General features: G+C 43.4%; 1 protein-coding gene and 1 pseudogene across 1 annotated transcript in view; both read left to right on the forward strand.

Moving 5' to 3' along the window:
- Nucleotides 1-12,125: 12,125 nt before the first annotated feature.
- Nucleotides 12,126-26,586, forward strand: part of PTGR1 (prostaglandin reductase 1) — a 29,341-nt gene continuing 14,880 nt past the window's right edge. Inside the window, exons 1-5 of the mRNA XM_043927714.1 lie at nucleotides 12,126-12,295; nucleotides 13,479-13,594; nucleotides 21,310-21,355; nucleotides 22,293-22,349; nucleotides 24,459-24,626. Coding sequence (XP_043783649.1) covers nucleotides 13,489-13,594; nucleotides 21,310-21,355; nucleotides 22,293-22,349; nucleotides 24,459-24,626 — 377 coding nt within the window. The 5' untranslated portion in view covers nucleotides 12,126-12,295; nucleotides 13,479-13,488. The remainder of the gene's footprint in view (nucleotides 12,296-13,478; nucleotides 13,595-21,309; nucleotides 21,356-22,292; nucleotides 22,350-24,458; nucleotides 24,627-26,586) is intronic.
- Nucleotides 15,210-17,144, forward strand: LOC122710177 (annotated as a pseudogene).

Here is a 26,586-nt window from a genome sequence, read left to right on the forward strand (position 1 = left end):
TCACATTGCCTACATCTTTCACCTCATTTCATTACATAGGTATTTATCACTTCACATCATCATCATGCTAAGAAGATTGAGCACATTGTAATAAGATATCTTGTAAGAGAAACCACATTCACAAGATTTTTACTACAGTATATTATAATAACTCTATGTTTTTATTTTATTGTGCCTAATTTATATTTTTAAGATTTAATTTATTTGTGGCTGCACTAGGTCTTCATTAATGCCCATAGGATTCTCCAGTTGAGGTGAGCAGGGGCTACCCTTCATCATGGTACACTATATCTACCTCTTGGGGCAAAAACCGGGCCAAGCATTAGTACCAGCAGAGGACCCATTTTGCTCAGTACTATGCATGGACCCTAGCCCGATTGGAGGTCAGTGTGGGAGGGTTACCTATACCGAGGCGGGCAGATGTGGCCAGCCCCGAGTGCACTGTCCATCCAATATCCAGGCAGGTGCAGTCACCCATACAGCCCATATACCCACAGGGTGCTATAAGGGACAGGGATTATACTATAGGCCTCTTGATAACCCTCCTCAAGACTAACTTTAGCACAGAGGGACAGGGGTGTTCCACATTGCTGGCTCAGTACCGTCCCTCTTCTCTACTCAGAAGAGTGCGAATTCCCATAATTCAGCCCATGCAAGCAGGAAAGCCTTTCCCACAGTCCATGTTCTCCCTGGGAGCGAGGCATGTGCTGCCATTTCTTCATATCTTGTATAATCAGGCACTTAGTCTCATTGCAGTCAGCCATCTTCTGATATGACCGGAAGGTGCTTTGTTTCTGGGTCCAGTTAACCCAGTCGGAGGCTGAATGTGCCAGGCAAGCCCCAGGGCAGCCCCCACAGGGACTTCAGTGCAGACCCAACAGGCCGACCCGTTCTCTACCGTCGCATAGGTGTGAGCTCAGTCTGCAATCTTATTGGCCATGACACACGTGGATCTCATGTGGCAGAACCCATGGGGCCAGAAGAGCCACCCACCACATGTGGGGTGCCTTTATCTTCCATGGCCAAGTCCATTCCACCGTCTGCCCCTGTGAAATCCTGGTCGGAGCTGGCATCAAGATATTGCCTCAGGTTCCATATCCAGGCCTTAACAGAACGTCTTGTTACGTGCAATTTTATAGGTGTGGCATCGGTGCAGGAGAGCCTCCACAGGGGCAACTCCACCCCTGTAGGGTTTCTCATTAAGGACACACACAGGGAGTTATCCTGTCTACAGGGAGTTAATGTCTACTCTCATTATGGTCATTAAGTCCCCAAAGTCAAAACCAGGGAAAGAAGAGCACATAAAGGAATTCCTTGGTGGTTCAGGGGTTAGGACTCCATGTTCTCACTGCTGAGGGCCAGATTGAAACCCTGGCCAGGAAACTAAAATCCCACAAGCCATATCGGGGAGTGGAGCACCACTCCCCCCCCCCCCCGCCCCGGCAAAAGAAGAGCATATAAATAAAAGAACCACACAGGATCTTGCAAAAGGATATTAAAATTGAGTTTTGTGCTCTGACAGCGCCTGATTACTCGTTCTTTTTTGGGTAAAAGGCCATTCCAACAAGCCTGACAAGTGTAGTGAAGGTGTTAGCAAAAAACACCCATGTTCCACTTCAGCCTCACCCAAAACAGGCATGCCTAAAAGTGTCCAGGTAGAACCCTCAAGCTCTGTTATGAGGATCTAACCAAGAGACGTTTCTTCTCCAAAGCCTTTCAGAGAGATAAAAAAATATACACCACTTTCTTGTTGCTATTGTTTAGTTGCTAAATCGTGTCCGAATCTTTTGCAACCCCATAACCCATAGCCTGCTAGGCTTCTCTGTCCATGAGATTCCCAGGCAAGAATATTGGAATGGGTTGTCATTTCCTTCTCCGGAGGATATTCCCAATCCAGGAATTGAACCCGCATCTCCTGCATCAGCATGTGGATTCCTTACCATTGAACCACCAGGGAAGCCCAAACCTCTTCCCTACCGACTCATTTTTCCTGGCCAAAAGCTTCTATTAATAGCTGAGCATGCAATAATCGGAGGCCTGGGTTTGATCCCTGGGTTGGGAAGATCCCCTGGAGAAGGGAACAGCTACCCACTCCAGTATTCTGGCCTGGAGAATTCCATGGACTATTCCATGGGGTTGCAAAGAGCTGGACACAACTGAGCAACTTTCACTTCATGCAGTAATCGGGCAGACAGATGGGGGCTTGTTATGAAATTCCGTTTCCACACATGCAGAATTTGGGAGGGCCAGCCCAGAGCTTGTGGGACACAGGCAGAACAAGGTTGTCCCATGGACATGTGGAGATACGGAGATGATGCAAAGGTGGAAATGTGTGTAGGAGACAATTAAGCATCAGGTAGCAGATAAGGAGATGGCAAGCAGAGACCTCAGGCTTCGCTGGTGGCTCAGATGGTAAAGAATCTGCCTGCAATGCAGGAGACCCAGGTTCGTCCCTGGACTGGGAAGACCCCCTGGAGAAGGGAAGGACTACTCACTCTAGAATTCTTGCCTGGAGAATCCCAAGAACAGAGGAGCCTAGTGGGCTACAGTCCATGAGACTGCAAAGAGTCAGACAAAACTGAGTGACTAAGCATGCAAGCAGAGACCCCAGAACAGATTTCATGGCTTCAGAATGCCATGCAGGGGGATTCCCTGGTGGTCCAGTGGTTAAGAATCCACCTGATAATGCAGGGAGCAGGGGTTCAACCCCTGGTCCAGGAAGATTCCACATGCTGTGGGGCAACTAAGCTTGTGCTTCACAACTACTGAGCCCATGCACCCTAGAACCCATGCTCCACAACACAAGAAGTCATTGTAATGAGAAGCCTGTGACCCACAACTCAAGAGTAGTCCCTACTCGCCGCAAGGAGACTCTGCATGCAGCAATGAAGACCCATGGCAGCCAAAAATACATAAATAAATAAATATTAAAATAAGAATGCCAGGCAAGAGCTGGGAGACATTTCCTGAGATGCTGGAGTCTAGTCCACAGTGATGTGGAATGAGTATCAGAGGCCACAGGGCCATTTAGATGACCTTGTGCACACTCACATACAGGCTCCCCCCCAGATCAGCATTAACAAAGCAGAACTAGATTTCCCTGGGTTCCCCACACTGAAAGCTTTAACACTGTACTTCTCAAACTGTACAATGTTCATCTGAATCATCCACAGATCTTGTTTAAAATCTAGTTTCTGAATCAGTAGGTCTTAAGTGAGACTTGAGATTCTGAATCTTTAACAAGCCTGTAGCTGATTCCAATGCTACTGGTCCAGGGACCACACTTGGAGGAACAAGGCTCCAGTACTCTTGACAGTGACCCATCCCCACAACCATTCCTTGATGTCCCAGGATTTATGGTGAGTTCAACTTCTCCTGAGTAACATTCTCCTCTTATTTAACAGGCCTTCATTGAATCTGGCATGCCAAAGAATAGCCAGAGATGGAATAGATACAACAGGTCCAAAGAGCTTTAGCCTTAGCCTGACAATTTTCATCCTCTGAAAGAATCCAGGTGACTGTCCTCCAGCTTCAGACTTGGCCACCATGTGTAAATCATGGTGGGAAAACCGTGTTCACCACTTGGATTTTCTCTCTGGAGCTGGTATCAGTCATCATTCTGTCAACAGAGTTTGTCCCTCTGGAGGATTTCCTAGATGTCCTACTTGGTGATCTATATTCTCCTAGGAATGAGTCAGTCCTCGGGATGGTGGTGGTAGTGAGTGGGTTGAGGAAGTAACAGGACAAAAGAGATGCTCTGGAGGAAGATATGCGTCGCATGCTGTAATGGTTAAGAAGGTGTCAACTGAGATCCTGCAGGAATTCAGAAATGCAAATATGCTTCAAACCTCTGTGGCTCTGCCATTGGGCCAGTTGTATGTGATTTTGAGGGCTTCCCTTGTGGCTCAGTGGTAAAGAATCCACCAGCAATGCAGGAGATGCGGGGGTTCGATCCCTGGGTTGGGAAGATCCCCTGGAGAAGGAAATGGCAACTCACTCCAATATTCTTGCCTGGGCAATCCATGGACAGATAGACTAGCAAGCTACAGTCCATGGGGTCACAAAGAGTCAGACGCAGCTTAGCGACTAAACAATAACAAAAACAAGCGGTTTTGTAGAATGGCCAGGTGGGTTATAGATTCCCAAAGTCACTAACAGTATCCTTCAAACCAGAAGATAAGATGGGGACCATGGCTGCATGTGGGAGACGCTGGATGGTGCTGTGGTTGTGCAATAAGAAAATTACGCATTCAATGCTTTCAACTGTTCATTTAGAGATGGGAGTGAAAAATGAAAGTAGCTCTTAATTACTTTAACTAAGCCACTTTTGGTTGCCATATTGAGCTTCTTTAAACATGACTGCATGTTCTGTACTCCAAATTGTCAAGAACTATGAAGGGGCTGAGATTTTTACCTCCCTTTGCTAGCTGGTTACCCTGCCACATGGATGGTGGAAGAAGACACAAAATTCTTGGGTCAGAGATGAAGAACTTTATTACTCATGGCACAGCAAGGAGCATGCAGTTCATGTTCGTGTTGATTTCCTCTTGCAACCCCAATTGCTCAGAGACAAGACAGAGGGGCCCATGTGACGGCCACGCTTGCAGAGGATTTGCATTTCAGCTGAGAAGCTCTGGACTTAGGGAGCCCAAATCTTTTATAAAACACATTTGCACCAAAAGGAGACATCATTTCACTAGATAGAAAACCAATCTGCCCCCTGCTCTGGAGGGAGACGCTATATCTCCCAAGGCCATTTGCTACAAAAACATCCTGGAGAAAATGGGCCAGAACAAAAGTGGTCAGTGCCTCTGCTCGCAAGACGTGCAGAAATACGGAGAATTGCCTTCGGACAAAAAGAATATTAGCTACCCTCCTGTATTACTTTCTGCAGCTAAGAACAGCTCTAAGAGCTTTCGTGCTTGATACACATTGTATCACTCAATCCTCACAACCTTCTCTGAGGTTATCCCCATTTCACAGATCAGAACATGCATGTTGTAAGGATACAGAATAGTAGTCTATAATGATTTAGATACTGGGGATTCTGACTCCCCAGGTTTGGAAGCAGCATGGTGGTTCTTTTTAACTAGCCTCACAGGTGATTTTGATAGATACCAAACCTTAAGAATGTCACTAATTTAAAAGATAAGCATCTTTAAAATTCTCTTAACTATTTAGCCCAAGTTTTTCTCTTCTCTATATTTACACTTACTTAGTAAAGAACTTTATTTCCTCTTATTGAAAACATAGGACTTTGAGTTCTTACTGTGTAAGGAAGACTCAGAATCAAAAAATTATATATATATATATATATATATATATATATATATATATATATATTCAGATTGTAATAGAAATGTTTAAAGAAAGTACAAGCTTTGAAAGGACTGGCTCATTAAATTAAAAATGCAACATGTATTTAAATGAAAAAGAAAGTCACAAGGTAGCGAACAGTCCTAAGTTTACTCTCAGGATGTTCTTAGTGGAAAAATGTATTTTGTCACACAATTGTGATAGCCATGAATGTTGCAAATTTGCAAAAGGCAAGGATGGAATCATGTCAAGGAGTAAGTAATTACAGGAAAAATTCAACGTTCATTCATTTTGGCACTAAGAGTAGCTGGGTTTAAAAAAAAAAGTTTGCAGGGTGATGGCCCTGGGTTTTTGTTTTTGTTTGCCTTCAGTACAGAGTGCAAAGCATTCTTTACTAAACTGAGAAACGCGATAGGCACTTGGTGTTCTGTCAAGGTTAATGACTCATGAAATGAGAAGCTAGGGCAGCCTTGAAATGCCTCTGAATCTTACTTCCTCACCTGCCAAATTGTGGGGTGATTTCTTTTTTCTTTCCTCTTTTTGACTCCTTTCCTCCTTTTCTCCTTCTTTCCTTCCCTCCCTTCCCCCTTTCTCCCTTTCTTCTTTTCATCCTTCCTTGTACTTACTTTGGGACACAAGTTTTCCTATATGATTCAGGTTCATACATCAAAAGTTCTCACTGAAAGGCGATCTATAGGAATCTATATAATAATAACAGGCTATAATCTGCATTTTCTAGTTATCTGAATGAAAATTTGAAATGAGTTTGGTGTTGTCCTGTTGCTCTCACACTTTCCTTTTGAATCGCTTTATCCATTTGCCTGTCTTTTCTTTTGGAGAGTCTTCTAATCCTTGGCAGTCAAAACTGCCTTAAAGGAACCTTCCTACACTGTTGGTGGGAATGTAAACTGGTGTAGCCACTGTAGACAGCAGTATAGACAGCCCTTAAAATAACTAAAAATAGAGCTACTATATGATCTAGCAATCCCACTCCTGGGCATTTACCCAGAGAATACCATAATTCCAAAGATACAAGCTCCCCAATGTTCATTGCAGCACTATTTATAATAGGCAAGACATGAATGCAACCTAAAAGTCCATTGACAGATGAATGGATAAAGAAGATGTGGTACCTATATACAGTGGAATACTACTCAGAAATTTTTAAAAAGAGAAATAAGGCCATTTGCAGCAACATGGATGGACCTAGAGATTACCATGCTACGTGAGGTCAGACAGAGAAAGACAAATGTCATACCATTTATCAGTTCAGTTCAGTCGCTCAGTTATATCCAACTCTTTGCAACCCCATGAACTGTAGCATGCCAGGCTTCCCTGTCCATCACCAACTCCTGAAGCTTGCTCAAACTCATGTCCATAAAGTCAGTGATGCCATCCAGCCATCTCATCCTCTGTTGTCCCCTACTCCTCCCACCTTCACACTTTCCCAGCATCAGGGTCTTTGCAATGAGTCAGTTCTTCACATCAGGTGGCCAAATTATTAGAGTTTCAATTTCAGTGTCAGTCCTTTCAATGAATATTCAGGACTGATCTGCTTTAGGATGGACTGGTTGGATCTCCTTGCAGTCCAAGGGACTCTCAAGAGTCTTCTCCAACACCACAGTTCAAAAGCATCAATTCTTCAGCGCTCACTTTCTTTATAGTCCAACTTTCACATCCATAAATGACTACTGGAAAAACCATAGCTTTGACTAGACGAACCTTTGTTGGCAAAGTAATGTCTCTGTATTTTAATATGCTGTCTAGCTTTGTCATAGCTTTTCTTCCAAGGAGCAAGCGTCTTTTAATTTCATGGCTGCAATCACCATCTGCAGTGATTTTGGAGTCCCCCAAATAAAGTCTCTCACTGTTCCCATTGCTTCCCCATCTATTTCCCATGAAGTGATGGGACTGGATGCCATTATTTTAGTTTTCTGAATGCTGAGTTTTAACAGAACTTTTTCACTATCCTCTTTCATGTTCATCTAGAGGCTCTTTAGTTCATCTTCACATTCTGCCATAAGGGTGGTGTCATCTGTGTATCTGAGGTTATTGATATTTCTCCCAGCAATCTTGATTGCAGCTTGTGCTTCATCCAGTCCAGCATTTCACATGATGTCCTCTGCATATAAGTTAAATAAGCAGGGTGACAATATACAGCCTTGACGTACTCCTTTCCCAATTTGTAACCAGTCTGTTGTTCCATGTTCAGTTCCAACTGTTGCTTCTTGACCTGCCTACAGATTTCTCAGGAGGAAGGTAAAGTGGTCTGGTATTCCCATCTCTTTCAGAATTGTCCATAGTTTGTTGTGATCCACACAGTCAAAGACTTTGGCATAGTCAATAAAGCAGAAATACATGTTTTTCTGGAACTTTCTTGCTTTATTGATGATCCAACGGATGTTGGCCATTAGTCTCTGGTTCGTCTGCCTTTTCTAAAACTACCTTGAACATCTGGAAGTTCATGTTTCACATACTATTGAAGCCTGGCTTGGAGAATTTTGAGCATTACTTTGCTAGTGTGTGAGATGAGTGCAATTGTGCAGTAGTTTGAATGTTCTTTGGCATTGGCTTTCGTTGTGACTGGAGTGAAAACTGACTTTTTCCGGTCCTGTGGCCATTGCTGAGTTTTGCAAATTTGCTGGCATATTGAATGCAGCACTTTCACAGCATCATCTTTTAGGGTTTGAAATAGCTCAGCTGGAATTCCATCACCCCCACTAGCTTTGTTGATAGTAATACTTCCTAAGGCCCACATTACTTTGCATTCCAGGATGTCTGGCTCTAGGTGAGTGATCACACCATCATGGTTATCTGGGTCATGAAGATCTTTTTAGTATATTTCTTCTGTGTATTCTTGCGACCTCTTCTTAATATCTTCTGCTTCTGTTAGGTCCATACCACTTCTGTCCTTTATTGTGCCCATCTTTGCATGAAATATAGACCACCTAACCTGTCTCTTGAGAAACCTATATGCAGGTCAGGAAGCAACAGTTGGAACTGGACATGGAACAGACTCATTCCAAATAGGAAAAGGAGTATGTCAAGGCTGTATATTGTCACCCTGATTATTTAACTTATATGCAGAGTACATCATGAGAAACGCTGGGCTGGAAGAAATACAAGCTGGAATCAAAATTTCCAGGAGAAATATCAATAACCTCAGATATGCCGATGACACCATCTTTATGGCAGAAAGTGAAGAGGAACTGAAAAGCCTCTTGTTGAAAGTGAAAGAGGAGAGTGAAAAAGTTGTCCTAAAGCTCAACATTCAGAAAACTAAGATCATGGCATCTGGTCCCATCACTTCATGGGAAATAGATGGGGAAACAGTGGAAACAGTGTCAGACTTTATTTTTTTGGGCTCCAAAGTCACTGCAGATGATGATTGCAGCCATGAAATTAAAAAACACTTACTCCTTGGAAGGAAAGTTATGACCAACCTAGATAGCATATTAGAAAGCAGAGAGATTACTTTGCCAACAAAGGTCCATCTAGTCAAGGCTATGGTTTTTCCAGTGGTCATATATGGATGTGAGAGTTGGATGGTGAAGAAAGCTGAGTGCCGAAAAATTGATGCTTTTGAACTATGGTGTTGGAGAAGACTCTTGAGAGTCCCTTGGACTGCAAGGAGATCCAACCAGCCCATCCTAAAGGAGGTCAGTCCTGGGTGTTCATTGGAAGGACTGATGTTGAAGCTGAAACTCCAATACTTTGGCCACCTGATGCGAAGAGCTGACTCATTGGAAAACATCCTGATGCTGGGAGGGATTGGGGGCAGGAGGAGAAGGGGACGACAGAGGATGAGATGCCTGGATGGCATCACCAATTCGATGGACATGAGTTTGGGTAAACTCCGGGAGTTGGTGATGGACAGGGAGACCTGGGAATGCTGCGATTCATGGGGTCACAAAGAGTCGGACATGACTGAACGACTGAATTGAACTGAACTGTGCCATATTTTAGATTACACATATAAGTGATATCATACGACATTTGTCTTTCTTTTTCTGGCTTACTTCACTTAGTGTGATAATCTCTAATTGTATCCATATTGCTGCAGATGGCATTATTTTCTTCTTTTACATGGCTGAATAGTACTCCACTGCGTATAAGGACCACATCTTTTTTATCCATTCATTTGTTGAAGGACATTTAGGTTGTTTCCATGTTCTAGCTATTGTGAACAGTGCTACTATGAACACAGGAGTACATACATCTCTTTGAACTAGAGTCTTGTCTGGATATATTCCCAGGAGTGTACTTGCTGGATCATATGGTAATTCTATTTTTAATTTTCTGAGACACTGGACATCACCGGATGGTCAATACCAAAATCAGATTGATTATACTCTTTGCAGCCAAAGATGGAGAAGCTCTATACAGTCAGCAAAGACAAGACTGGGAGCTGACTGTGGCTCAGATCATCAATTCCTTATTGTCAAATTCAGACTTAAATTGAAGAAAGAAGGGAAAACCACAAGACCATTCATGTATGACCGAAATCAAATCCCTTATGATTATACAGTGGAAGTGACAAATAGATTCAAGGGATTAGATCTGATAGACAGAATGCCTGGAGAACGATGTTTAAAGGTTTGTGACATTGTACAAGAGGCAGGAATCAAGATGATCCCCAAGAAAAAGAAATGCAAAAAGGCAAATGGCTGTCTGAGGAGACCTTACACATAGCTGAGAACAGAAGAGAAGTGAAAGGCAAAGAAGAAAAGGAAAGACATACCCATTTGAATAATGAGTTTCAAAGAATAGCAAAGAGATAAGAAAGACTTTCTCAGTGATCAGTGCAAAAAAATAGAGGAAAATTAGAATGGGAAAGACTAGAGAGCTCTTCAAGAAAATTAGAGATACCAAGGAAACTTTTCATGCAAAGATGGGCTCGATGGTATGGACCTAACAGAAGCAGAAGATATTAAGAAGAGGTGGCAAAGAATACACAGAAGAACTATGTCAAAAACTGTCACGACCCAGATAATCATGATGGTGTGATCACTCACCAGCCAGACATCCTGGAATGCGAAGGCTTCCTAAGGCTTAGGAAGCATCACTACGAACAAAGCTAGTGGAGGTGATGGAATTACAGTTGAGCTATTTCAAATCCTAAAAGATGATGCTGTGAAAGTGCTACACTCAATATGCCAGCAAATTTGGAAAACTCAGCAGTGGCCACAGGACTGGAAAAGGTCAGTTTTCATTCCAATCCCAAAGAAATGCAATGCGAAAGAATGCTCAAACTACCTCACAATTGCACTCATCTCACACGCTAGCAAATTAATGCTCAAAATTCTCCCAGCCAGGCTTCAAGAGTATGTGAACCGTGAACTTCCAGATCTTCAAGCTGGTTTTAGAAAAGGCAGAAGAACCAGAGATCAAACTTCCAACATCTATTGCATCATCGGTAAAGCAAGAGAGTTCCAGAAAAACATCTATTTCTGCTTCACTGACTATTACAAAGCCTTTGACTGTGTGGATCACAAGAAACTGTGGAAAATTCTGAAAGAGATGGGAATATCAGACCACCTGACCTGCCTCTTGAGAAACTTGTATGCAGGTTGGGAAGCAACAGTTAGAACTGGACGTGAAACAACAGACTCGTTCCAAATAGGGAGAGGAGTATGTCAAGGCTGTATATTGTCACCCTGCTTATTTAACTTCTATGCAGAGTACATCATGCGAAATGCTGGGCTGGATGAAGGACAAGCCGGAATCAAGATTGCCAGGAGAAATATCAATAACCTCAGAGATGCAGATGACACCACCTTTATGGCAGAAATCTAAGAAGAACTAAAGAGTCTCTTGATGAAAGTGAAAGAGGACAGTGAAAAAGTTGGGTTAAAACTCAACATTCAGAGAACTACTATCATGGCATCTGGTCCCATCACTTCATGGCAAATAGATGGCAAAACAGTGGAAACAGTGGCAGTCTTTATTTTTTCCAGCTCCAAAATCACTACAAATGGTGACTGTAGCCATGACATTAAAAGGTGCTTACCTCTTGGAAGCAAAGTTATGACAAATCTAGACAGCATATTAAAAAGCAGAGACATTACTTTGCCAACAAAGGTTCGTCTAGTTAAGGCTTTGACTTTTCCAATAGTCATGTATGGATGTGAGAGTTGGACTGTAAAGAAAGCTGAACGCCAAAGAATTTATGCTTTTAAACTGTGGTTCTCGAGAAGGCTCTTGAGAGTACCTTGGACTGCACAGAGATCCAACCAGTCCATCCTAAAGGAAATTAGTCCTGAATATTCATTGGAAGCACTGGTGTTGAAGCTGAAACCCCAATATTTTGACCACCTGATGCGAAGAACTGACTCACTTGTAAAGACCCTGATGCTGGGAAAGATAGAAGGCAGGAGGAGAAGGGGAAGACCGAGGATGAGACGGTTGGATGGCATCACTGACTCAATGGACATGAGTCTGAGTAAACCCGGGAGTTGGTGATGGACAGGGAGGCCTAGCATGCTGCAGTCCACGGGGTCGCAAAGATTAGAACACGACAGAGCAACTGAAGGACTGAACTGAACTGAGCTCCAAGGCTGAGGAGAAACCCTCTGGTTCAGGCCGCTGGGGGACCCGCCTTTGTGCCCCTCCTCCCTGCCTGGCAGGCGGGGGAGCGGCTGGTTCCCAGGCAGCCTCTTGCAGGGGGTTTCCAGTTAAGACACTGATGGAGACACAGTATTACCCGGGCAGGCCTCCAATGGAGGCTTTTACTTTTGCAAGAACCCCCTACACACACACAGACAACGCACACACTGTCTCTGTCTCTCTCGTGTGCTCGCTCGCTCGCGCGCTCTCTCTCTCCCCGGGAACTCTGCTTTTCCCTCCTGTAAACTCTCCCAGCAGTCCTGCTCTGGAGGAAGCCCCACCCTCTGTTGAGACCAGCCCTAAATACCCGCTCCCGCAACTCTGCTCCGCAGTCCCAACCTCCGGCTTCAGGAAGTGGATCCTGCAGACTCTTGTAAGTAAACGTCCCCCCGCCCGCCTCATCTCCAGGGTACCGAGACCTGCCATGGCGCCGCGTTTGCCCGGTGCTGGCCCTCTCCTAATGCTGGGTAACCTCTGAGTCTTGCACTCAGAGGAAACTTGAAAGCAGGATGTCCCGGCCATGTTCCTGGCCCCTGCAGGTTGCCTAAGAGAAGGGCATGGCCGGGCAGCATTTTGGGTCAGGCGTAGCCCCCTGCACCGGGGAGGGGGGCTAGCTAGGAACTTGCGGGACAGCAAAAGTGGCACAAGTGTGGAAGAAGAAAGGCAGGAGTTTAACGCCCGCGTGTGGGCAAGGCGAGGAGGTGCGATCCGGGGGTGAGTGAGCCTGGACCCCATTCTCTGGCGGGTGGGACTTCTCATGATCCTCGCCTGCGTCTGTGGTCGTCCCCCTTCCAGGGGTGCTTCCGGACTTAACGGCGAGTCCAAAATTCTCAGCGGCTGCCTTTTTGGAGGGGGAAGACAATTAGGAACAGTAAGGTTGCGGCTCGAACCACCTCCACCGCTCCAAGCAAAATATTCTGACCCAAGAGCTCGGGGTCACTTGAATTCTCTTCTCTTGGCCTTGGGTGCAGGCAAATTTACCCTTGATTTCTTCTTTGCTGCCAAAGAAAACGCGCGTTTGAAAATGAGGCTGAGCAGCATCGCCACCTAGTGGTTGTCAGGTGTTTTGGCGACTGCTTGTCTTAGAAGGCAGCGCTCTATCTGAAAGATGTGCATGGACTTCCAGTAGGTTCTTTATGTTTGATGCTTTTTCTTAGAATTCTCTTCATATGAGGAGAGAAATGAAATATTTGCAATCCAGTATCTCTTCACTTCCTAAGGAAGCCTTAGCGGTGGCTAGGACAAATCTATGTGGGTTAATATTGTTACTTTGCCTTGGAGATTTCTAAGGTAGACTCATTTCCTCATCGGTACACTGTGCCCTGGCAATGATAATAATACCCCTCTTACAGGGAAGTTAGAGGAGGGTAAAATGAAATAAGTATGCCTTGCTTAGCACAGCATCAGGAACAGTGAATACTAAATAAACACGATTGAGGTTAAATGATAAAGTTGATGATGGGTAAATAAACCCTCTGTTCGCCTTTGGGCAACCCCAGGAAGCCATAAGAAATCAGTCACATCATGACATTGACTCCATGTTTACTGTATTCTAGGAGCTTCAGGATGGTTCATGCTAAGAGATGGACCCTGAAGAAACACTTTGTAGGTCTCCCTACTAATAGTGACTTTGAACTGAAGAAAGTTGAACTCCCACCCTTAAAAGATGGAGGTAAGTCATACTCATGAGATTTAAGTTGGAAGAGACTGTATCAGTTCACTTTTGCTGAATAACAAACCACCCCAACATTTAGAGACTTAAAACAGTCATTTACTAGATCACGATTCTGTGGGTTGGCAGTTTAGGCAGGATGAAGTTGGCAAGCATTCTGTAGATCTTATCTGGGCTAAATGGTTCCTTCAGGATGGGTCTCACATGTCATGTTAACTGGCTTTTTGCTGAGGGTGCGCTTCTCAGTTCTCCTCTTTGTGGCCTTTCTAACATGCTGGTTTGAGCTCTTTGGTTTTTTTTTTTTTTTTTTCCCTGTGATTTCATCAATCTAGAGCAGCAGGAACTGGCAAGCTCCAATATGCAAAGACTGTTTGCTAATATGCTGTTCATCAAAGTAAGTCACATAGCTAAGCCCAAAGTATAGCCATAGACTTCTTTTTCCTTTTTAAGATTTTTTTAAAATGTGGACCATTTTTTTCAGCCTTTATTGAATTTGTTACAATAATGCTTCTGTTTTATGCTTTGGTTTTTTTTGGCCAAGAGGCATGTGGGATCTTAGCTCCCTGACCAGGGACCGAACCTGCACCCCCTGCACTGGAAGGTGAAGTCTTAACCTCTGGACCGCCAGGGAGGTCCCACCATAGACTTTTTGGAGGGAGGATGGCAAAGACGCTCCCACACAGGGATGGGTGGTATCTGTGGCCCTTTCACAACTACCGCAGAGACCTTTCCAAGGTTGTCTCTGTGAAGCCTCGATGTCACGTTGGAGGATCCCTCTTCTTTCTTTGGTGATTGCAACCCATGCCTGGGGGCATGGCTCTTCCTGACTTTGGCCAGCCACAGGGGAGGATTTCCTCTCTGATCCCATGAGTCCCACGATAACAGTGGGGCTGCACTGCTTAGCAGCTGCTTGCAGAAAGACTATCCCTGGAGCAAACTAGGAGCGGAAAGCTGCTTCCCTGAGGGGCCTCCCGTCCCCTTGGGGGAACTGGAGAGATGAGGCAAGCCTGAGGAAGTTGAAGGGGCAGAAATGGCAAGGCACCCCATCACGTGTTTGGAGGTGAGCTTTGCAAAGCATCTGCTAAGCGCTGTTTTCAGGTAGGTAAGCTTTGGGTAACAGGCATGCAATTAACTCACACTGGTTACTGTTATCCATCCACCTAGGTCGCCATAGCCCAAACCCAGAATCAAAATTCCAGAGGATGGGTGCATGAGAGTCACTCCAGGAAAATGCATGCATTGTAAAATACTAATGGGCTGATAATAAAACCCTGTGTGAGCCCTGTGGCATTAGCAGTTACAAATGTGGCCCTGGGCAAGATACTTAACCTAAGCTTTAATAAAATGGAAACAATAATTGTTCAGAACATCATAGGAAATAATCTATGTAGAGCATGAAGTGAACGCTGAGTACGTAGACATAAGAGAAAGCCCAAGGAGTGCCAAGCTCTGGAATCCTGGCTGCTGTCTGGCGGGGCTGCGGCTGCGTGGGCGCCCGTGCGCGGCGCGGGGGAGCCTTCGTGGGGCCGTCTCTTTGCGCCGCTCCCCAACCTGAAGCTCGGTACCTATGGGACACGGGGCAGGTCTGCGCTGGTGCTCCAGGCCAAGGGCTGACATGAAGAGTGGTGCAATCATCGATCATCGCGGCGGCGCCGGGGCGGGGAGAGGCGCGGCCCCTAGAGCTCAGAGCTCGCTGAAGCCAGCTGGGCGGCTGGAGGGACAGGCGGGGCGCTGTGTAATGTTCCAGCTGGGAAGGGCTTTACGTGGCTTGTCGGAACCGCATTTGTGGTTTCTTAGACGGTGAAGAAAGTGAAAACAGTGGGAAATTTTTTCCGAGGTACTTCATACTGGATCCCAGAGAAGAGAGTTGTGTTTGGTACATAGATCATCCACAGAACCTGCTTTCTGGATCCATCAGCTCTGTTGGAGTCATTAAACTTACCCACATTTCAAAGGTCAATGATGCAACTAAGCAAAGGCCAAAGGCTGAGTTCTGTTTTGTTGTGAATGCAGGGAGGAGAAAATATTTCCTACAAGTCAGTGATCAGCAGGATCTAGTAGAATGAGTAAATGTGGTGAACAAAGCTATAAAAAGTACAGTACCAAAACGAGGTATTAATATTTTTCTTTTTTTAAATTTATTTTTAATTGGAGGGTAAGTTCTTTACAATGTTATGTTGGTTTCTGCTGTACACTAATGTGAATCAGCTATTTGTTGTTTACTTGCTAAGTCCTGTCTGACTGTTTTCGACCCCATGGACTGTAGCCCAGCAGGCTCCTCTGTCCATGGGATTTCCCTGGCAGGGATACTGGAGTGGGTTGCTGTTTTCTTCTCCAGGGCGTCTTTCCGACCCGGGGACTGAACAGCACATCTCCTGCACTGGTGCACAGATTCTTCACCACTGAGCCACGAAGTATACATATATCCCCTCCTTGAGTCTCTCTCCCATCCAGCTGCCCATCACAGCCTCATTCTGATAACCCAAGTCATCAAGGTGAATGTGAAAGAAGCAAATGTCTTACAGAACTGACATTGGTGGTGGTGCGCCCATTGTTACCCCAACTCAGCAAAAAGAAGTAAACGAATGTGGTGAAACTATTGACTGAAATAAGGTGAAGTGGTCACAAAGCCATCTTCCTTGCTTTACTCCCAAACTGCCTTCAGACAGTGCAGTGATCAAAGCTGGTTATTGTGTCGAACAAGGAGCAGTGATGAAAAACTGAAAGAGAAGATATTTTCAGTTGGATGGAGACACAATAGCCTACTTCAAATCTGAATTGGAAAAGGAACCTCTCTGCATACAGCTACTTAAAGACCTTCATCAAGTCCAGGAATGTCAGCAACGTGACATGATGATGAGAGACACCCTCTTTGAGACTATAACATCGTCTCGAACTTTCTATGTGGAGGCTGATGGCACAGTTGGACTCAAGCAGTTTTGGGTGCCGTTTTAGCGCTGCAGGACCCACAGATCTGCATCTTCTATGCCGCAGGAAGGAGGCTGTGAAATCTGTGTATACAGAAAAGCATTCCAACAGTCCTTCCGGATCCAAACATGCACTCCGCTCTGCCAGTCCTGCAGCAGCCACACCACATTCCACAGCCTCTCGAAGCAACCCTTTGGAGGGAGGATTTTATGAATCTCTTGCCAAGGTCAAGCCAGGGAACTTCAAAGGCTTGACTGTCTTTTCCAAGAGAGCCAGATTCCACAGTGACTGAACAAGCTCTGCTAAAACTTCAAAGTGAAAATGGCCCTCGGGAACAAGTGTGTGACCCTGTGGACTTGGAGGACATGAGCCTTCCTGTCAGTGATGTGTATGTAAGGTGGAAACACATGGAGCCTGACCTGCCTCATCAGCCCTGGGTGTTCTTTCACAAGGCTTCTTGCCAGTGATAAAGGGGAAATGGGTATTAATGCATATAGTATCCTGTGTCCTTGCTGTCCTCTCTTACAAGCTGGTAAGCCAAGAACAAAATGGGTTTAGAAAAGGCAGAGGAACCAGAGATCAAATTGCCCACATTTGTTGGGTCATAGAGAAAGCAAGGGAATTCCAGAAAAACATCTACTTCTGCTTCATTGACTACATTAAAGCCTTTAACTGTGTGGATCACAACAATCTGTGGAAAATTCTTAAAGAGATGGGAATACCAGGACCAGCTTACCTGTCTCCTGAGAAACCTGTATGCGGGTCAAGAAGCAACAGTTAGAACTTTACATGGAACAACTGACTGGTTCAAAATTGGGAAAGGAGGATGAACAAGGCTGTATTGTCAGCCGTTTGTTTAACTTCTATGGAGAGGACATCATGTGACATGCCAGGCTGGATGCGTTACAAGCTGGAATCAAGATTGCTGGGGGAAACATCAGCAACCTCAGATATGCAGATGATACCACTCTAATGGCAGAAAGCAAAGAGGGACTAAAGAGTCTCTTGATGAGGGTGAAAAAGGAGAGTGAAACATCTGGCTTGAAACTCAACATTCAAAGAACTAAGATCATGGCATCCATTCCTATCACTTCAAGGCAAACAGAAGGGGAAAAATTAGAAGCAGTGACCAATTTTATTGTCTTGGGCTCCAGAATCACTGCAGACGGTGATTGCAGCCATGCAATTAAAAGATGCTTGCTCCTTGGAAAGTTATGACAAACCTAGGCAGCATATTAAAAAGCAAAGACATTAGTTTGCTGACAAAGGTCCGTATAGTCAAAACTATGGTTTTCCAGTAGTCCATGCCCAAAACTATGGATGTGAGTTGGACCATAAAGAAAGCTGAGTGCCGAAGAATTGATGCTTTTGAACTGTGGTGTTAGAGAAGTCTCTTAAGAGTCCCTTGAACTGCAAGGAGATCAAACCAGTCAATCCTAAAGGAAATCAATCCTGAATATTCATTGGAAGGACTGATGCTGAAGCTGAAGCTCCAATATTTTGGCCACCTGATATGAAGAACTGACTCATTGGAAAAGACCCTGATGCTAAGATTGAGGGCAAAAGGAGAAAGGGGTGGCAGAGAGTGAGATGGCTGGATGGCATCACCGACTCTATGGACATGGGTCTGAGCAAACTCAGGGAGATAGTGAAAGACAGGGAAGCCTGGCATGCTGCAGTCTATGGGGTCGCAAAGAGTCAGACAACAGCAAGCCAAGAAATTAGGGAGTAACCTAACTAAATGTATTTTTGTAGTGGCCTCCCCAACCCAAAGTGTGATGGGCCCTTCCTTCCTCTTTCCCTGGAGCCAGCTGGCATGGGCCTCGAAGGCAGAGACCACTCCGCCACAGCTGTAACCCACCAGACCAGCCTGTGCCCACTGCCCACCCACTGTGCAAGCGGCCAGGTGGGAGCTCCGCTCGGGGGACGCCAGCTCCCCGGCCACTTCATCAGTCAAAACTGACCGGGGAAGCCAGTGGCAGGCTGAGCCCACGGTGCCGGCCACCTCAGACAGCGATCCCAGTAACAGGCCTGTCAACTCCCCCTGCGTGGCCACCGCGGTTTCCTCCCCACACGTCTCACTCCTTAGCAGCCCGTTACTTCCTGAGACCCGGCCGCTTTCTTGGGTCACATCTTTCTCCTCAGGGTGCAATAGCGGCTTTGCTTAGCCTTGGTCAGTGCCGGAGGGAGCCCCTCCACACTCTGGCGAGCAGAATGAGCTTGGGCTCGGAAACAGTTTCTTTTAAAAAGAAAAGAAAATTAATTCTTAATAAACACTTGAGCTTTGTTATGAAAAAAAAAACAAAAAACAAAGAAATAAAAAATGAAAAGAAAAAAGCCCTAGTGTGTCTCAGTAGCAACTGTCTGATGCTTTGTTCTCATGGGGTGATAAAAGTGTGCATGTGACATTTTTTTCCTAGTGAGTCTGACAATTTAAATGTTTCACAATTTAAAACATGAAAATGTTTCTTACGTATTTTGGTTATTTTTAAAATGCTACTGTGACTTCCTCTTAGACGTTCAAACTCTACACATCCTTACTGGTTAATATTATTGGATGAAATAGTACCAAGGATATCTAAACTCTTGACATCTGTGGTGCTGTAAAATGTATACTATAAATTGGACAATTTTGAAATTTTAACCATTTTTGATGCTCTGGATCTCAAGGTGAGCTGTGAGTTTTCCATAGAGGATATTATTGGACTATCAGTAAGGGTTGTGGGTTATACTGGAGTGGAGAAAGGGGGAGAATTAGAATTCAAATAGCTATAACTCGGACATTTGTAAAACTTGAGTCAAGATGTACAACATTTATTGCTTTATTAAGTGAAAATTCTTTGCCGTGAAATTTCTTGGAGATTTGATTTTCTCGTCAAAGTTTCCTCAATAGTCCTTACTCCATGTTTGGGTCAGTGAAAGACCTCAAGTTTATATGTAAAGACTCCTGGAGTTTGCTCAAATTCATGTCCATTGAGTCAGTGATGCCATCCAACCATCTTATCCTCTGTCACCCCCTTCTTTTGCCCTCAGTTTTCCCCAGCATCAGGGTCCTTTCCAGTATGTCGGCTCTTTGGCTCTTCTATATTTGGATCAGTGAAAGACCTCAAATTTATATGTAAGGACCTCAAGTTTATATGTAAAGACCCTTAGTCATGTGACTGTAGTCTCTGCTTTTTGTCACTAATAATCTATATTCAAGTGTCTGTGTTTTTTTATCTTGTTTAGGAATGTTTTGAGATTAATGTGCTCAAAAGTCCTCCATGATGGGTTTTATACAATTGGGATAAAATTAATTTTCAGTAGCATAGGTTAATGTGCTAAATAACATATCATTTTGTGTTAGAGATACTGGAATACTGTTATTCTACTATCTGTGTAGTATTTATATTTTAAATTGTGTCTTTTCTAAAGAGTTTTTTTTAATGTGGACCAATTTTAAAGTCTTTTATTGAATTTGTTACATTATTGCCTCTGTTTTATGTTTTGGTTTTTTGGCCCCAAATGCAGGGGATCTTAGCCCCCTGCATTGGAAGGTTGTCTTAACTAGACTGCCAGGGAAGCCCCTCAATATATGTCTTAAAACACAAATTTGAGTATACATTTAATCATGGGGATATCATAAATATAAGCGCCTCTCTAAAAAGTCATTATTTTCAGGAGTTGAATAATAGACCAGTATGACCAAGTAGTGTTTTTATGGTTCAGTCTTAAACATTTGCTTTAAGAAAATAGTCTTGAATTTCACACGCTGCTGTTTTTATGATTTTTTTGCCACATTACAGTACTGTGTTGTTTTGAATTCACACATGTCACTGTTTCTCCTTTCCATTTTCTAAGATGATTTCCTGTTTGAGAGAGAGAAAGAGGGAGTGGATTTCTTACTACAGTGTTGGGGCCTAGAGGTTACTGTCTATTATACTATAATGGTCCTAGCATCAGTTTAAAAATCCAAATGTATAAAGAATGCACCACTCCACACTTTTATTCATAAGCTAATACTTTAAAAACTTATGTTAGATTTTTTTTCTTTTTTGCAGTTACATTTGAAAATGACAGAATGAAAAGGCTTTATTCTCTTTCTCTGAAGATATATCCATTACATCGGCTCTTTTAGAAAGCTCATTTTTCATGAACACACCTAAGACATATTGTGCAGACGGTTGGCAATATTCAGGACTTTAATGCTGTTTTCTTTGGTACAGCTTCCACTTTGCATGTTCATTTTAATATTTTGGTATGGTAATTTAATATACTTCAGAGTGGAAAAATATTAGCTTTATTTTGGGACTTTTTATAGAACTACCCTTGTATTCAATAGCATAGGAAAATGTTCTTATGAGTTTCAGGGTCTCTTTATCTCAGTACTTTTATAATTCTATGAAAATTATTTGATTATTTTAAAACTTATACTTTTGTTATAAGTATGCCACATCTGAATTGTCAAAAGATTACTTTGAATACCATAATATTTGCTGCATTTTTTTTCTGTAAATATAACATGACTTCTTTCAGAATGGAAATAGATGTGTGCTTCCCAATGTTTACTTATATGTCTGATGTCTTCATACGTCAAACTGTAATGACGAGAATAAATGTTCAAAATTAATTCTAAAACAAAAAATAAACAAACAAAAACCCAGAAAGCACAGATGAGAGCATAAGCCTGAAGCAGAAAGACTGTCTTTGTTTATTGAGAAGACTGTCTTTGTTTATTTATTTATTGTGCCAGAGATGAGGCACAAGGCCAAGGTTTCTAATTGCCTGTGGAATGCTTTATTTTGCAGAGGTCCTGCTGGAAGCTTTGTACTTCACTGTGGATCCTTACATGAGGTATTATTTTCCTCTGGAAAATTCTTATGTGGTGCATTGGATACTACCTTGCCATGGGCAATCCTTTAGAATATCCCAGCTGATTCAAAACACTGTCACTTCCCCATTTCTCCCAGTATGATGTAGTGATGGGATTCACGGATGCTCATCTTTTTCAGGCAAAAGTCTGAGCAGAATGGTGGTAGACAACACTGGCCCCTTTATTTTACAAGCATCCCCTATCTTATTGTGTTCCATTTGCCCCTCATCATTCACCAGAATTGCTTCCCAAAACACTAAAAGAAGAAAGAAGCCAAACTCCAGTTTCTCCATGTCACTGTTCACAAATAATTTGGGTAGAGGAAGATGGCTGAGACTAAAATTAGACTTTCTTGCCTTTCCTTTACATATATTCTTGTAATTTAGGTAATCCACAGCTGACTAAACTGTGTGTACTTAGTAAGCAATTCGTGGTGGGGAGGGAATAAAAGCTTTCATTGGCCACTGACTCAATAACTTTTTGCCTAGGTGAACACTGCAGTCATCATTCTTTTAAATAATTTTTTTTTCACAGTTGATTGATAGAGATTCAAATCTAAAGTGAAAAATGTATTTCCAGATGTTAACTAGCACTTCTTTTTTCATGCATGTCTAGTGTTTTGGGTAACAAGTGCCCAGTGGTACCTGGGTTATGTTTTCAAAGTCATTGGTAGAAATTCAGCCACAATTGAGCATGATGGTGAGATTCTCATGTTCATTTCATAGAAAAATGCTACCAGATCAGAACCGCCTGTCACAGCTTTCCTCCCCCGTTCCACCCAGTTGTACTGCCCTCATGTGGCTGGCTGGGTTTCAGTTTTATTCACACTTCCCTAGCGGTTTTCCATTTGGCTTGAAACTTAAGACTGTTTTCTCCCAGATGCTCCTATATATTAAGAATGGTTTTGTTTTGTTTCAGAATTATGGCAAAAAGCTTGAAGGAGGGTGACATGATGATGGGAGAGCAAGTGGCCAGGTAGTGATATCCTTTTGTCCTAGTCCTTGGAAAATACGTCTCCCCTTTACCTCTTACTGGGCCCTGTTTCTGTCCATCACTCCTACAATTTCTTCAGGTTGCGCGGGTCACTCACTGTTCAACCTTGGAAAGAACTTCGGAAATCTGTCCTTTTCCTGACTAGCTGATGGGGAGGGAAGAAGGTGAAATTCTTATCATTGCAACTTTGCTTTGCTATCCTTACTTTTAAGTACTAAAAAAAAAGTGTATTCATGCAGTTACTGATTATTATAAAAATTCAAATAAGATAAAAATTTATATATTGGAAACTGAAAGTTCCCCCATCATCTGAACCTTAGAGATGACTGTCATTAATGTATTATTATTTCAAAAATTGTTCAGTACCCGTACTAATGTTTAGAATCTTTAAGGGGATTAAAAGCCCTTCAGCAAATTGCTTCCCCTCAATATGTCATGGCTATCTTTTGTTGACAGTGTATAAATATACCACTTACCTTTTATTTTTTTTATTTTTTTTTTTTTACCACTTACCTTTTAATGGCTTGCAGATTATCCCATTGTTTTTATTGTTGTTCAGTCACTAAGTCCTACTGTTTGCAGCCCCCATGGATTGTAGTCCTCCTGGTTCTTCTGTCCGTGGGTTCTCAGGCAAGAATACTAGAGAGGGTTGCATTTCCTACTGCAGGGGATCTTCCCAGATCAGCAGTCAAAACTGCATCTCCTGCATTGGCAGGCAGACTCTTTTACCACTGAGACACCTGAGAAGCTCATTTCCATTGATACCTGACATTTAACTTGTCTACTCCTAATAACAGCTGTTTCCAGTTTTTTCTACTGGAAATAGTTCTGCAAGGAATATGCATACGTCGATCGGAGTATGTCTCTGTATTCTTTGCCCACTTGGATGACTATCGCTTTATGTTGAATTCCCAGAAGTGTAAACTCTAGGTCAGAGAAGATGTACATTTTAATTTGAAGACATAACGACAGATTTCACTTCAAAAAGATTATATCCATTCCTACCAATAGTGTCTTAAAGAACCTATTTCCTTGGTAGCTATATGATCATTGCTAACTATCACTCTTGGCAATCTGAGGTGAATAAATGATACTTAATTGATCTTGCTTATTCGATGCTTAGTTTAATTTGCATTTCTTTCATTATTAGTGATGTTGACATTCTCTTTGTAAATTAATGCCTTTCTTCTGTGAATTATCTGTTCATGTCATTTGCCTTTTTAAGTCTTTTCATCTTTTAAATTGATCTATAAAACCTTGTGTGTTATGAATATTAGTACTGAAAACATTTGGGCCTTTGTTTATCTTTCTTTTGTGTCCAATCATAACTGAAAAATTTTATGTGATAAAATTTCATGATTAGAATGGCATCCTCCCCTCCAAAATTGCTAGAATATTTATTCACTTTTTCTTCTAGTATGTTATATTTTATCTTCTAGACATTTAATTTTTATTTTGGAGCAAGGATTAAAATGTTTATGCTTCAAATGACTAGCAAGTTATAATACCATTTATTGAAATTCTATTTGGATTTTTATTAGGATTTCCATGACTTTATAGATTCATTTAGGGGAAACTGATTTATTTACAATATTTCTCTCCAAGCACAAGGTATATATCTCTTCATTTATCCATTTTTGTCTCATGGCCTGTTAACAGTTTTCTTCATATAGGATGAGCTTGAACGATAGTGAAGGAGATCATACTTCCATGCTGAGGGAGAGGGACAGTGAGAGAGGAAATGTTGAGGACTCAAGAGAAAGGAAGGGCTAAGAGATGGAGGGTAGCCCCTGAAGAAAAGAAGAGGCTGATGTCCAGGTCACCTTGAGCCAGAGGATGCACTTCTCTTGCTTAGAGAGGAGTGAGTGATGACAGGGACAGATGCTGGACCAGCTGAGAATTCCTCTCTGATGGCCCGTATTTTTTTCTCAAGGAGAGACCAGTGGCTAAGAATTCTGATGGAGAGATGTGGTAGGGTATTTGATCAAGGACTATCAAACTCAGTGCCCCTTTGTGGACACTAACCATGCAGCATCCAGACTCCCATGAAAGGAAAGGGTCTCACGTGTCTGAATGTGCTCTCTCTTTCAGAGTTGTGGAAAGTAAAAATTCAGCCTTCCCAACGGGAACTATTGTGTTGGCTCCTTCCGGCTGGACAACGCACTCCATTTCTGATGGGGAAAAACTGGAAAAGGTGCTTGCAGAGTGGCCAGACACATTACCACTGTCTCTGGCTCTGGGAACGGTTGGCATGCCCGGGTGAGTTTCATGGGTATATTTCACTCGTTTGAATCCCTAATGTTCTGGTTTTCCAAAATGGTTGGTCCGGAAGCTTGATTAACAAGAAGAGACTTGAGGCATTCTAAGCTCAGGAGTGGATTAGAGAGGATGATCGGACTAAGAAGGGAATAAGCGGGGCTGGAGTTCGCTTTGGGGCTGAAGGGGAGAGAGGCAGGGTCAGGTACAAGGAGGAAGTGACAGTGAGGAAAAGCAGCGGGCACGTCCCTCTCAAGCCCCCGGCAAGTGCTGACACAAAAGAACCAGCTCCTTCTGTCCCTGGAAAGGTCTTCCTTCACCCCTCACTCATCTGCCTCCATTTCAGAGCTGGAAAGGGAGAGAGTTCAATGTACCTTGGCCTTTCTGTATCGTCTCTGATCCCTCACCTCCTTTCGACCTCTGAGTTTCCAGAGGTGTCAGGGGATCTAAAATTTAATAACTGAGATGAATCACAATAGTTGTACAGTCACTCAGTGTGGACAGCTTTAAAATAGCCCGGTGTCTCTTGGCCTGGCCCTCAGGAAGCCTCCTGGTCAGTTCATCCTGCGTCTGCTCTCCAGGCCCCCGCTGCTCTCTGCGCCTCAAGGTTCTTCTCATGCCCTGGAGAAGCAAGGTTGACAGAATTGCTTTCAGAGTCCCCAAAACGTTTCTAGGCTGGAGAGTTTCTCTAAGCTATGTGATCCTTTTCTTCCTTCTTTCCTTCTTCCCACTCTTCTGCCCTCCTTCTTTTTAACCCTTTGGAGGACTTCTAGAGAATGAAACATTATTCATTTCATGGAATGAAATGAATGATCAACCTCCTGCATAACCAATCTCTTACATATCAAGTTCATGTAACACTCAGAATTTGAACTCCTCAGAATTACCACAGTCAAGAGACAACATTGTGAAATTAGAGGATGCTTAATGTCTTCTTGCAGAGAAGGCAATGGCACCCCACTCCAGTACTCTTGCCTGGAAAATCCCATGGACGGAGGAGCCTGGTAGGCTGCAGTCCATGGGGTCACTAAGAGTCGGACATGACTGAGCGACTTCACTTTCACTTTTCACTTTTATGCATTGGAGAAGGAAATGGCAACCCACTCCAGTGTTCTTGCCTGGAGAATCCCAGGAATGGGGTCGCACAGAGTTAGACATGACTGAAGTGACTTAGCAGTAATGCCTTCTTGGACCTCCCAGGTGGTGCTAGTGGTAAAGAACCCACCTGCCAACGCAGGAGATTTAACCAGGTTTGATCCCTGGTTCAGGAAGATTCCCTGGAGGAGGGCATGGCAACCCACTCCAGTATTCTTGCTTGGAGAATCCCATGGACAGAGGAGTCTGGTGGGCTACAGTCCATGGGGCTGCAAAGAGTCAGACCCTACCGAAGTGACTTAGCAATGCCTTCTTACATGCAAATAGTGAGCACTAAACAGAATGACAGCCCTTCTCAATCTTTCCTGCCTGGCCTGTACCCTCTATGGTAACAGCACTTCCTCTCACCTTGTTATTCCACCCATCCTTCTCTCTAAATTGTGACCCAGGGGTAGGAGCACAGGGGTGAAGGCAGACACGAGGAAACCACAGGGTCAGTCTCCCATGACTTAGTTGGAGAGAAAGTAATTCATAAAATATTAGGAGATTTGAATTCTAAAACAGAAGATAGTTTATTCATTTGTGGGTATATTTCTCATTCACCTGTTCCAAGTCCCTAAGGAGTACATTTTTACTTCAAACAATTAACTTCATTCAGTGGTTCTCAAAGACTGAGTGGGAGGGGTTATACAAGCCACATTTCTAGCCTCCCCTAGCCACACATCACCCATTCTTTGAGAATTTTTGCGTAGATGACCCAACAGGATGGGTCAACATTTCCAGAATCCAGGAGCTTCCGCTAATCTATGAAAGAAGTTGAACTTTGAAACCTAGGGACTTTCAGCTGTCCAGGCTCCAAAGATTTCAC

This window comes from Cervus elaphus, chromosome 16 (assembly GCF_910594005.1).
Source record: "Cervus elaphus chromosome 16, mCerEla1.1, whole genome shotgun sequence".
Taxonomy (NCBI): domain Eukaryota; kingdom Metazoa; phylum Chordata; class Mammalia; order Artiodactyla; family Cervidae; genus Cervus; species Cervus elaphus.